Source organism: Morone saxatilis, unplaced genomic scaffold (genome assembly GCF_004916995.1).
Source record: "Morone saxatilis isolate NCDOM2014 unplaced genomic scaffold, NCSU_SB_2.0 Contig24, whole genome shotgun sequence".
NCBI lineage: Eukaryota > Metazoa > Chordata > Actinopteri > Moronidae > Morone > Morone saxatilis.
In genome coordinates this window covers 8,686,095-8,697,654 of record NW_023339807.1, presented here as the reverse complement: position 1 = coordinate 8,697,654, position 11,560 = coordinate 8,686,095, and the positions used below count along the sequence as shown (strand labels likewise).

The following is an 11,560-nucleotide window of genomic DNA, read 5'->3' as shown; positions in this document are numbered from 1 at the left end:
TATTAAAACAAGTGGATTACCAAAATGCCGTGCTATGAGGTTTATGACATTTCACTCACTATAAATCAACTTTTTTGTAAACGTAATGGAGAGAGAAAGTCGTTTCCACAGTCTATGGCTTTGTAAACAAATCTGCAAAAGATACAGTATATTTTCCTCAGACGTAAATATTAATAATTAATACCCACCCAACTGACTGACCACTCACCCATGCTCAATGACTGCCAGCTTGTTATATATACACATGGCTCATCAGAAGGTACTGGTACACTTTTCTCTACATTCACATGTGAAATTAGACTCAAATATTTGAGATTATTCTATACTTTAATTCTACTAACAGCAAAAATAGAAACAGAGCCTATGGTCAGATTACACTCACATCACTGTCATCCATCTGAACCTACAGACTCATGCTGTATCCCATCTGGTTTGAGTATCTGTTGCCTTATAATGCTTTTGAGGTTTTGATTGAGGCAACTCCTTTGTGTCATAAATCAGTCCTGCACATTTTGTTCCAAAATATAGATTTTTAAAAAAAAAACAAAACAAAAAAACATCACTAACATAAGGACAGAACAGTTATCTGAAAAACATCTGTGTGACATGTTTTCAAGGAAAATGACTTCCTGTTACATGACTGTCCTGATGGCATACATGACTTACGATTAAATATTCAATGTAACGTTAATCGGTTACACACTGTAGTGGCATTACACCATGCTAGTCGTTTGTCCATTTCATTCAGGTATGGCTAAAACTCAACAAGACCTTGCCAGCACATCAATTCTCGGTGGTGATAAAGCAGTTTTGGTGGGGTATTTATCTAGAATGGAGTATAAAAGTGAGATAAGAGGCTCTGGTTCTTTGGTATCATGTGGAAACTAATCAGTGAACCTTGACTGCCTCTGCAGGGCTTCTCTCTCCCTCTGCCCTTGCCTTGGTCTGAAAGGTCTTAAAAGGATTTTTACAAACAGAAGTAGGCCTGAAAACTTCAATTGTCCAAAAAAAAAAGAAAAATTGCTTTCATCACACCAGTGTGCCTTTTTATCAATTTGACAACTTAGTCACCTCAGCCAAGATGTGATGGAGATGCCTGCATCATCTGCATATCCATCTTATTCTGCTTCTTACCCTTCTCCTCTCCCTTATTTCTGTGTGATGTTTATCTCCCACACCCAGCTAGACCTAACCTTCCCACTAGGCCACCTCCTGACACATTTGTTACTTTTTGAGTCATGATAGAACCTGTATAAAAATCTCTTTCCAGAAAACTTTTACAGCTTGCCTTAGTTGCCCTTGAAATTGTGGTTTCTTTTCCTGTTATCAGGTTGTATTGATAATGCTTTTTGGGACACGATGGCACCGAGCCATTGCTAATGACTGTAGTTGCCCCTGTGCCTTCCCTGTTATAATAAGTCAAAATAGTCTGCTGTGATTAAGGTCTATCGGAGTGAGTTCTGTCTTACTGCGTCACATAAAAAAAAAAATATCTGGGGGGTGTATGCAAAAGCAAATTCAAAATTGACAAAGGGGCGGCTGTGGCTCAGAGGAAGAGCGGGTCGTCCCCCATTCGGTAGAGGTTGTTGGTTTGATCCCCGCTCCTCCTGCCACGTGGTTGAAGTATCCTTGAGCAAGATACTGAACCCCGACAGAATGCTCCTGAGTGCATAGCCATCGGTAATGTGAATGTTGTCATGAATTGAGTTAGGTTCGGTTCGATGACCTTGCCATCACTGCTGTGAAATGTGTGTGAAAGGGTGATACTGTGGCACGTAGATGGTGAAAAAGTCGCTTTGAGGGTCGGTGAAACTAGAAAGGGCGCTAATACAAGTTACAGTCCATTTACCACCATTTACCAATTTACAATATATAGTTTGTTCCAAATTGTTTTGGAAGTGTACATCCTATCAAAAAACACATTTATTGTTAATCAAGCTAGATTGCCATGATGGCAGGAAATTAAATGGGTGGGAAATAGAACTTTCTACTGCTACACAGCCACTCAGGTAAACTATCATTTGAAACGTAATTGTTCAGGACACCACTGTAATGGAATGTAATTCAAGCACATTTTTGCCCACAGCCACTGCATTAGCTACATGTGGCTTAAGGCAAAATATGCATAACGCGTGTTAGAGACACTCACAGCACAGGCAACAGCAAAAGGTAAGGAAAATGGCAGCATATGTTTGTCCTTCTGGCTATGAATTATGGAAGAGCTACCTGTCGTCTTTGCTTTGTGGCAGCAGAGGCCTTTTGAGATTCTGGGCTGTGACAGCCTACACAAGCCTCATTTACAGAAACCAGAGGGATTGTATGACAGCACAGACATATATTTTTAATGACCCATTATCATAGTGAAATTGCATCACCCTTTTTGGCAGTGAGTATGTGGCTGCACCTTGGCACAAGCTGCATCCAGTCCATTAGGCTTCTATCTTGGGTAAAAACTCCCCTCTGTGGATTGAAAGCTGTAAGTATTGGTCACTCCAAGAGAGAAGAGAAAGAGGACAAGGATATGTAACCCTCTTCTTTTACTTCCAGTTTTAGCTGCACTCTTTTTGGCCCTTTTTTATGTTTTACTTGTCGACTTCTGAAAATGCGTTCAGGGGCGTATCTGACAACTAGTACAAGCCATTGCACTCACACCATCATTCATGTGAGTGCTTGACACGCTCATATTTAACAGACACAATCTAATTATACATCCATAAACAGATGTAACTGTGCAACCCCATAGCAAAAACACATTCTACATCAAGGTGGGGTCGGAACAGCGTTCACAGTTCATAATAGGTTAATCACACTGAGGGTAGTGTATACACTGTGAGCTGACACAGACAGACAAAGTAATGGTTTTTGTGTGGGATGTAGCAAGTTGTGTACTCGGGTGGCCCCAGGAATAATCTTACTCTCCAGCTAACATCACTGATGAGTCAACAATCAGCCCCCGGGGTCAACCTTTTTATGATCGCTCTCAGCAGCACTCTGTTTCTCTCTCCCTCTCTTCTCATTCCCTGTCTCGTTCTCATTATAACTCTCTCACTCATTATCACTCTCTCCATCTAACTTGTTCTCTCTGAGACTTTAACATTCAACCAAGATCTATGGGCCCTTTTCTACTCCCTTTACCTCTTTCAGTCTCCATAGTGTCTCTCTCACTCACTCTGTCCATCTTGTTACAGCCCAGATTTATTACTGCAATCTGTCAGTGCTCCTGTCTCGCCTCCTGACACATTCTGTGGCAACCAATATGCATATGTTGTTGTTAGTATTATATAAACACATACACTGGAGCTATTAAAAGCCTCAGGCCGATAAACAGAGGTGACTGAATGTTGTGTCTATGAAATCAAATTCACCAATGACTCATTATGAGGATCCATCCACTAAACTACTACCTTAGGATGGAATGCAACTTTTGCAAAGTTAGCCACAATTAAAAATGTGCTGTCATAATGCTTATTTGATCTGTTACATAACCTCGTTAAAATTAGGTCCAGAGTTAGAGGTGTATATGGTGATGTTATTGCAGAGGATTGGGAGTTAGGTTTAATTTTCAACTTCAGTCATGTATATGGTTTTTGCCAATCATTTCAATTTTAATGAGATTTTTAGATCCACAGTTGATTTTCAAAGGCTATGTACAATGTTAATGATATTTGGAGTGAATGTTGTTACATCTTAGTGGGGATATTTCATCCCCGATCCAAGTCAAAACAAAAAAGCACATATTTGCAAAAGAAAAATATTTATACAAGAAATACCACGGAGGGTCCTGCTAATTGGAAGGATTTGGCTCACCTCTGAAGCCATCAAACATTCACAAAGGAAGCAGCACCGAACAAACAAATCCTCTAGGTAAAATACAAACTATACAAACTTAGGCAAAAAAAAAAAAAATCAATTTGCCTTGAAGCACAGCTTGGCATTTTTGTCAAACAAAATTAGGTCCACGTGTATGTTCACGTCTTTTTTGCCTGTGTAGCAGTGCGCACACTGCGGTACCATACCATAGACTGCAGGAAGTATAGGACAAATACAGTTATATACTAGCCACTGAACTTGGTATAAACGGTGTATGTCTGTATGTTTACAAGCATTGCCCAAGGCAAAGGTTGAGTTCCATGAATAATTCATCACTTTAAAAAAAAGCAGAGTTATTGTTTGAAATATGACTACAGCCATTATTTCTGACAGAATAATTAAACATTAAAGGGCAAGACAGATGCACACTGTACCTTAATGATATCTGAATGGTGCAAAGTAAATAAGCTGTGCACAAAGCATACATATGAGTGCTGAGCTACCAAAAAATGATGGCTCACAAATGAATGTAGAGCCTTTTTATTAACTATACTCATAGTGTGCTTTAAGCATTAGTGTCTACTGCCAGATCTTTTTTATTGTAACTGTTATGATCATGATTATGATCAACTGGAATGCAGTGCAGAAATGGTTATATTAACATGTATGCCCAGGATAAGAGCAGAAAGCAGGTTTCCAAATTGCAAATATATGTCGTCCGGGACCATTAAGTCCAATGCAAAAAGACAGAAATGTATTTGTATGATTGAGGTGATGCTTCAGGCAGAATGGAACTAAATTACACTATGGCGCATTATGACGTTATGTATGGATGTTTATTATGTGCATACATTATGTTAGTATATCAGATGCAAAATCCGGCATGGCAAAATGTGGTCCAAAGGAAAACACAGACATATACAGACAGGTATGAACCTATCCACAGGGTCAGAAACCATGACAGCTCAGACTGAATACAATAAATCTTCACAAACTGTACTATGATACCACTGAACAAAATTTCTGCCAACACCCAACACATATATAAACATTCCCAAAACGTTTTAAGCTGTCACAGTCCTATGCACTGACAACCTGTCAGAGAATCTTAAAACACACAATATAAACCTTCACTTTTAGGAAAACAAGCTAATACAGCCGATCAAAAACATAAAAGAATTGTAGCTGATTACAGTATGTCATGTCAGTATTAGTCCTATTGTATATGTATGCATGCAAAAATATTGTAGTAAGACAAAATAAAAGTTGCAGGTAATGATTTATACTGCAGGGTTCGACAGTAACAGCTGCCGTTTGGCCCCAGGCAACAAGATGTAACTGACTATCAACCATTTTATTTGATCTGGATGCTCCCGTTGGCAACTAGTTTTTACTGTTATATAAAAACAAACAATTACAACAAATAAAGAATGCTGAATTCCTTGCTTGATGCAGGAGGAAAATGACAATGCTGCTGTCGCATTTATTTACTCTTGTAGACAAAGTGTACTACTTCACCATTCAGCCAGGTGCTCAAGCAACAAGAGAGCCGAATCTGAAAAAAAACTGTCACAAATGGCAAAAGTGAAATTAAAGGATTTTTTTTTTCACAACATACAGTAATATAATCATCCCTGAGAGAACTGCCAAGATCTGGGAACATGGCAACACTGCACATTGCAATACGAAATCAGGTCAGCCTGGAAAAACTTCACAAAAGTGTTTATTATTAATATGAAGAGCATTTTCCAACCTTCCAGTGCTTGTATAGTTGTGATATGACTAATTAAATACAGATTGATTAGGCTTACAGAAGGTAACACTTTTCTCTATTGCAATTTACCTCAATATACTTGAGGTACCTGCTAAATATGCAATTAAAAACAACATATGTCTATCACTGGTAATTTTATTTTGCATTATTGGTGATGTTAGGCCACTTGTTTTTAGTGGCAACCATAACTCAAACAGGATGTCAGGCACTGTACTGACACTAACAATCAAATATTCTAATAATAATAATAAAAATAACAATAATTTAAGCACATGATTCAATTAATTTTAAATAAATAAACAGGTTCAGTTTTTAAAGAAGACTAACACAGAGTGCTTGCAACATATTTCGAGAATTAGGAAATATTTTACAAAACATATATTTATACCAAGAACTGCCGTTGTAGTTATACCTTGACAGCAAAAGACATACATCCACATAATGCTGCAACATCCCCTCTACCCAGGTGTAAAACCCTCATGACTCTGGCCCAGTGACAGTGGGTGTAAAACCCTCATGCCACTGGGCCAGAGTCATGAGATGATATTTCCCGATGACCTTAACCTGCCAGTTCAACCAGGTTGACATGATGTCTCAAAGGCTTATGGTACACTATCGGTCATATGAGGGATAGACTTGGACACGTACGTTTCATACTCTACCCGTAGGCGCTTACAAATTTCAATTACCTGTATACTGGACACTGAAATTTGATTTCTGCTATCACACTGCCTATAGGCTAGACTCAGCTGCCAAGCCACTACAGAGAACAGGATTTCTGTTTGTGCCACTTTATCTGGAGGTTAAAAACGTGAAAATGCTCATGTCTACATATATCCTCGCATGATTAAGTTAAGCAACTCAATGAGGTTAAAATAAACAAACAACAAATAATGTTAGGGTGGTACTGTGGTTGCAATATCCTGTACTGTGTATAAAGTCAATGGCTAGTTTTCAAAGAACACCTATACACCATATGGAGATAAGCTCAGTTTTGTTGCAAGGACATTAACTGTTCTGGCTTTAGCTTCTATATCAAAGATTCATATATTACTAATGAGGGGCAGGATAATTCAAAATTTCTTGTTACATCATTGCTAGAGTTGTAGTCCCAACATTTATAACTTGCTCAACCCAAACTTTGAACTCCAGTTGCTTTGTTAAGACTAGTACTTAAAATATATTTCCCTCAAGCCACGCCACAGCAGTCTTGTTCATCATCAATGGGACTCTTAAATAGCCTCTGTGTCTGAGCTCCCTGGAATAAATTTGCAAGCCCAGGTGGGAATGTTGCTTTGCGACTTCCACGCTCCATTAAGCTTTTGCAGGCAGTTTAAGCAAAAGTGCATTTGTAATGCAATATTTATAAAAAAAAAAAAGGAGAGAGAGAGAGAGAGAGAGAGAGGAACCTGTGGGTTCCTGGACTCCATGAGCAATAGTAGATGGCAACAGAGGATGTAAACTGTCGGGCTGGTTCACCACACAGGGGATTAATCCGTGTTTCATAAGCACAGGGCTTTACAGAATAAAAACCCCTGCCTACGATTCCAGCAGCTCTTTATGACTAACATGGAATATTGAGCAGATGCACATCAAGGTTTTCTAGACATCTTTGTTAAATTATGTATATACAGAGGCACTTGGATAAACCGAGCACCCATGCATTAGCTTGCTCCATCTATTGCCCACAGCCCTCCACTGCTTGACCTTCCTCACCATTACCTACAGTAGATAATTGGTTGTCAACACTATCCATTTCTGATGCTATTGTGTTTTCATACGTCTTGCTAGAGCCCAAAGACTGCCATTCTTGGGTGGTGTTTCAACTTGTAAGAGTATAAAACATCCAGAAGAGGTGTTGCAGTCCCCCATGGTAGTACTGAATTCTAACATGTATGTAATAATTAAATGTGATTTCATTAGACAAACACCACTATGAGAGACAGCAGTGGTCCTCACTGACCTTTGTCAATTCACAGTGTAACCATTGGCTTGATTTTTTGCCAATTCAGCTGTCAGATATAAAGAAAGTACACAGGCATTGAATATTAATCCAGCAGCAGAAAAGCATTTAACCTGGGTGACAGTTGCTATAAACATCAAACATACCAATCCAAACTTACAAAAGACTGAAATGCTTTCTGAACATGTTGTTTGGTAGTTCTATGTTATTTATGACCAGCTTTGAGAGTAAGCCTCCATTTCCTCACAGACTATCCTGTCCTCATCATTAATAAAAAAATCACAGAAAACACACACAATTATCTCTCTTAGCCTGCTCCTCTCACGTCATGCTTGAAGAAAAAATATTTCTGGAAACTGAGAATAGATATGGGCTATAAGCGGATGCTGAAAAGATAATAAGTAACAATTTTCTGCAACTCTGTGAAAAAATGCTTACCAAAGTCCCCAGGGACAAAGATGTCATAGACACAGCTCTGGCCTCTGGTGTAATTATGTGGGTAGTTTGGGGACAGCACAGTTCCCTCTGAACCTGTGAAGTGACCTCCGCAGGGAGCTGTTGGGACAGAAAAGATAGCAACAGAGAAGCACAGTTAACAAATGTGAAACAACCAGCTCACAATACCTGGGGAAATGAGGCAATAAAAGACAATCAGCAAATCCATTTTAACCGGCACAGGTAAGCAGTTCATATCAAAAAATGAGATGAAAAGTCACCTCTGAAATATAATTTTCGCCAGCATGTCAAAATAATTTGACACTTAAGAGACATTTTGGGGACATTTTCAAGAGAAAGTGAGCTTTAAAAGGAAAGAAAAGGAAGCATGAGTTGTTTTACAGGGTTAAAGCCTAAAAGGAAAACAAGCAAGGAAAAGTGCTTTTTGCCTTCAAAATGCGTAAAAACACCATCAATCAACAAAACACAATCAAAACAGTTCCACACGCCTGTGACTTTAATCAGCCTTTATCAGCCAGCAGCATGTTTTTAAAAACTCTGATTCAGCTCTTCAGGTGAAACGGGCTGTCAGTCAGCAGACTGCGTACATAAGTCCAGTTGCACTTGTTTTGAGGTCGCTGGATAAATCTTCATTCTTAATTGATTAGACCATTAGAAAAGACTATGCATTCATGTTAATATGCAGTAATGCAGTTTGTCCTGCGAAAGCCACAGTAAGGTATGAAGACCCCATCCACAAGGGGGGGACCAACCCATGTCTTTGAAAACTATTAGCTCCAAACTAAAAGCATACCCTTGAATTTTATCTCTTAAACTGTCACCATCATCATAGTGTCGACAGATATTCAACTACCAACTAGGTTAATCAATAAAAGCTGTGGTCTGTCCAGCACCTGCGTCTCATCTCAGAGTCCTATCTTAAGCAGTTAATGATGTACCTAATTTGCCAAGAGGCCCTCTAACGTGCTAGCCTCAGACCTCACGGACCGAGCCATCAGGTGGGGGAGCCTCGACTGTAAACAAACACACACTCATTTGTCGGAGGGAAGCTGTCACCAGCTGCTCTGAACCCCCTGCGGCCCACACAATGCACATGTCAATGCTGTTTCATCGTGCACAGCACAGGAGAGGATGAACAAAAGTTAACAGAGGCGCTAATGTAGAAAGATGAATCCGCAATTTATCTGCATTTGCTTGTTGAAGTAGCAAGAGGCATGTAATCAAGCATATGTGATGATGGCAAGTGGGACTCTAATTCAAGCTGATTTGTCAGACAGAATGGGAGCCATAGTGCTGTGGTGGGTAAGAAATTCGAGAATGCTGTTGTGGGGAAGGAGGGCATGCTGTACTGTCAATCAACAGCAGGTGAGAGCAGCACTAAGAAATGGAAGGGATTCTCAAGATATGCTTTAATGGTTCCATTCTGACAGGTGGGTGTAGTGCTCAGGAGAAGTGGGCGCATTGCAAAACCTATCATTTTGTGTTCTGTAAAAGACTGATGGGTAGGAATAAACTAAATGCTCAGAAAAAAGGTGAGTTATTACGTGATACTGAGACTCAGGTTCCCATTTAAGATGGCAATGCATTAGGTCTAATTTCAAGAGAGCTCATATCCAAACAACAACAACATTTTTTTATATATTTATATATTTATATTTATATATTTATATATTTATATATTTATATATTTTATATTATATAATTTATTGTATGTGGCCATCAGAATGGTGTATCATTATGAACAGAAAGGCATCTGAAAATAAAGAGGTTGCAGTGTTTTTTAACAGGTGGATTTTGACCCAGCCCTGCAATCCACTTCCTTTTTAGACAGACATGGATGCTAATAGAACCGTCACAACACAATAGAACAATCAAATGTGCTGAATGAGATGCTAAAAGGTGGACAATGGATTCAAAGAAAATGGAAAATATGACAGACATAAATGATTGTAACCGATGAGGGTTACAATCAGGTAACCACAGCTGATTGTTTAAATTTGGTTATTAAATAACTGTGGGGATGGGAGTGGGTTGAATTAAGGTTTGTAATGGCCAATCATTGAACACTTAACTGTTTACGCTACTGTCTATTGTGTACTGTGAACTGTAACTGTGAAATCTACTTTGCACCCAAACATATATTTGGCATATCTGTAATGCAATTTCTTTCTACCTTTCAGTCAGCATATATGCCTACACAGATATATCTGCAATAAGCTAATAACAATCAATAATGTCAGCCCATAAATGTATTGCTCTGGCTGTAGTTATAATGTAGTCAAAAGTACATCTTATAAATACTGGATTTGAGTACATGACATGGTTAAACAGATATCATTTTTAGCATGTCTATGTATTACAGTGCGATTGCTGCTGTCCACATTACCATTCAACAACAAGTGATACAATAGGATTCAATCTTGTTGGCAATTACCGACTTTTTAAAGTAAACTGCATGTTTTGCTTGTTTCAGCTAATTGCCAAATGCGAAGGGAAAGGAACTTGCCATGTGTTGTGGGCAGCTGAAGCCATTAGTGTTAGCCTTTAAACTGGTAAGTCATCAGTTCAAATTTGGTCTCAAAGTAAAAATACTTAATGGAGAGTTGCTGATGGACCCTTTAGTAAAGCACATAACCCCAGGGCTGTTCAGTGAAGTTACACAGGTGCCAACTGTAAAAGTAATGAATAGCTCCCTGGTGTGAAAGTGGGTGCCCCTGTTCCCCACTGCTGAAAGTGAGAGCTGAATTCTAATTCAACCTTGGCAGATTAAATACTTTGAGGAGTATTAAAAATTGTGTAATGCTACTGGAGGGAGGAGTGCAGGGTTTGAAACTCCTCATGTCTTTTCTCAGGTCTCTCCTTAACACTGTAATCACTGTGATACTCAAAAGCTCTATGAACTACAGACACTGTAGATTTGGTTGTGAATAATACACAATTAATACATGGCACATTATGTTCTCGTAAAATTCCAAAAACAATAAAATTGACTATTCTCCATCCAATTTATGTCTGTACTTTATGCAGCTGCTTTGACTACTGTTGGTTTAAACATAAACTAATTCTGCACGCCAGGAAGACACTCTACACCAATCAAACATAGTGGCTTTTATACCTCAATTAATTAGTTTATTTTATTTTACTTTAACACAAAGGTTGCCTCATTTCTTGTAAAGTAAGGGCCTTGCATATGATGAATGTATTAATATTGCTTTTGTTCATCGACCATTTTTTTAAAGCTATATCACTAGATGAACTGGAACTGCAAGGTTTTTTTTTGTTTAGTTTAGGTCAGTTGATTGGTGAATTTAAGGGTTGATCAAGTAATAACCTGAAATATTATGTGCATAGGTACAGTAGATCGTTTTGCTATCAGCGTTTATTGTGCTGAAAGGAAAATTATTTAGTCTGTTTAGACTGATAGGGATCAGCTGTTGGAAACCATATTTGGCATTTGGGTGCATATTGAGAGAAGGGCTAGTAGTAGGAAAATTGATACAATTTTGGACATAATACTTTTTTCTTATTGGCAAAGGCTAGGACAATTAAGAATATTC

At 38.6% G+C, this 11,560-nt stretch overlaps 1 protein-coding gene across 1 annotated transcript in view; it reads right to left on the bottom strand.

Annotated features, from left to right (window-relative positions):
- LOC118336585 (CUB and sushi domain-containing protein 3-like) overlaps positions 1–11,560 on the bottom strand; it is a 219,214-nt gene that overhangs the window by 99,304 nt on the left and 108,350 nt on the right. Inside the window, exon 31 of the mRNA XM_035673258.1 lies at positions 7,986–8,102. Within this exon, the coding sequence (XP_035529151.1) occupies positions 7,986–8,102 (117 nt within the window). The remainder of the gene's footprint in view (positions 1–7,985; positions 8,103–11,560) is intronic.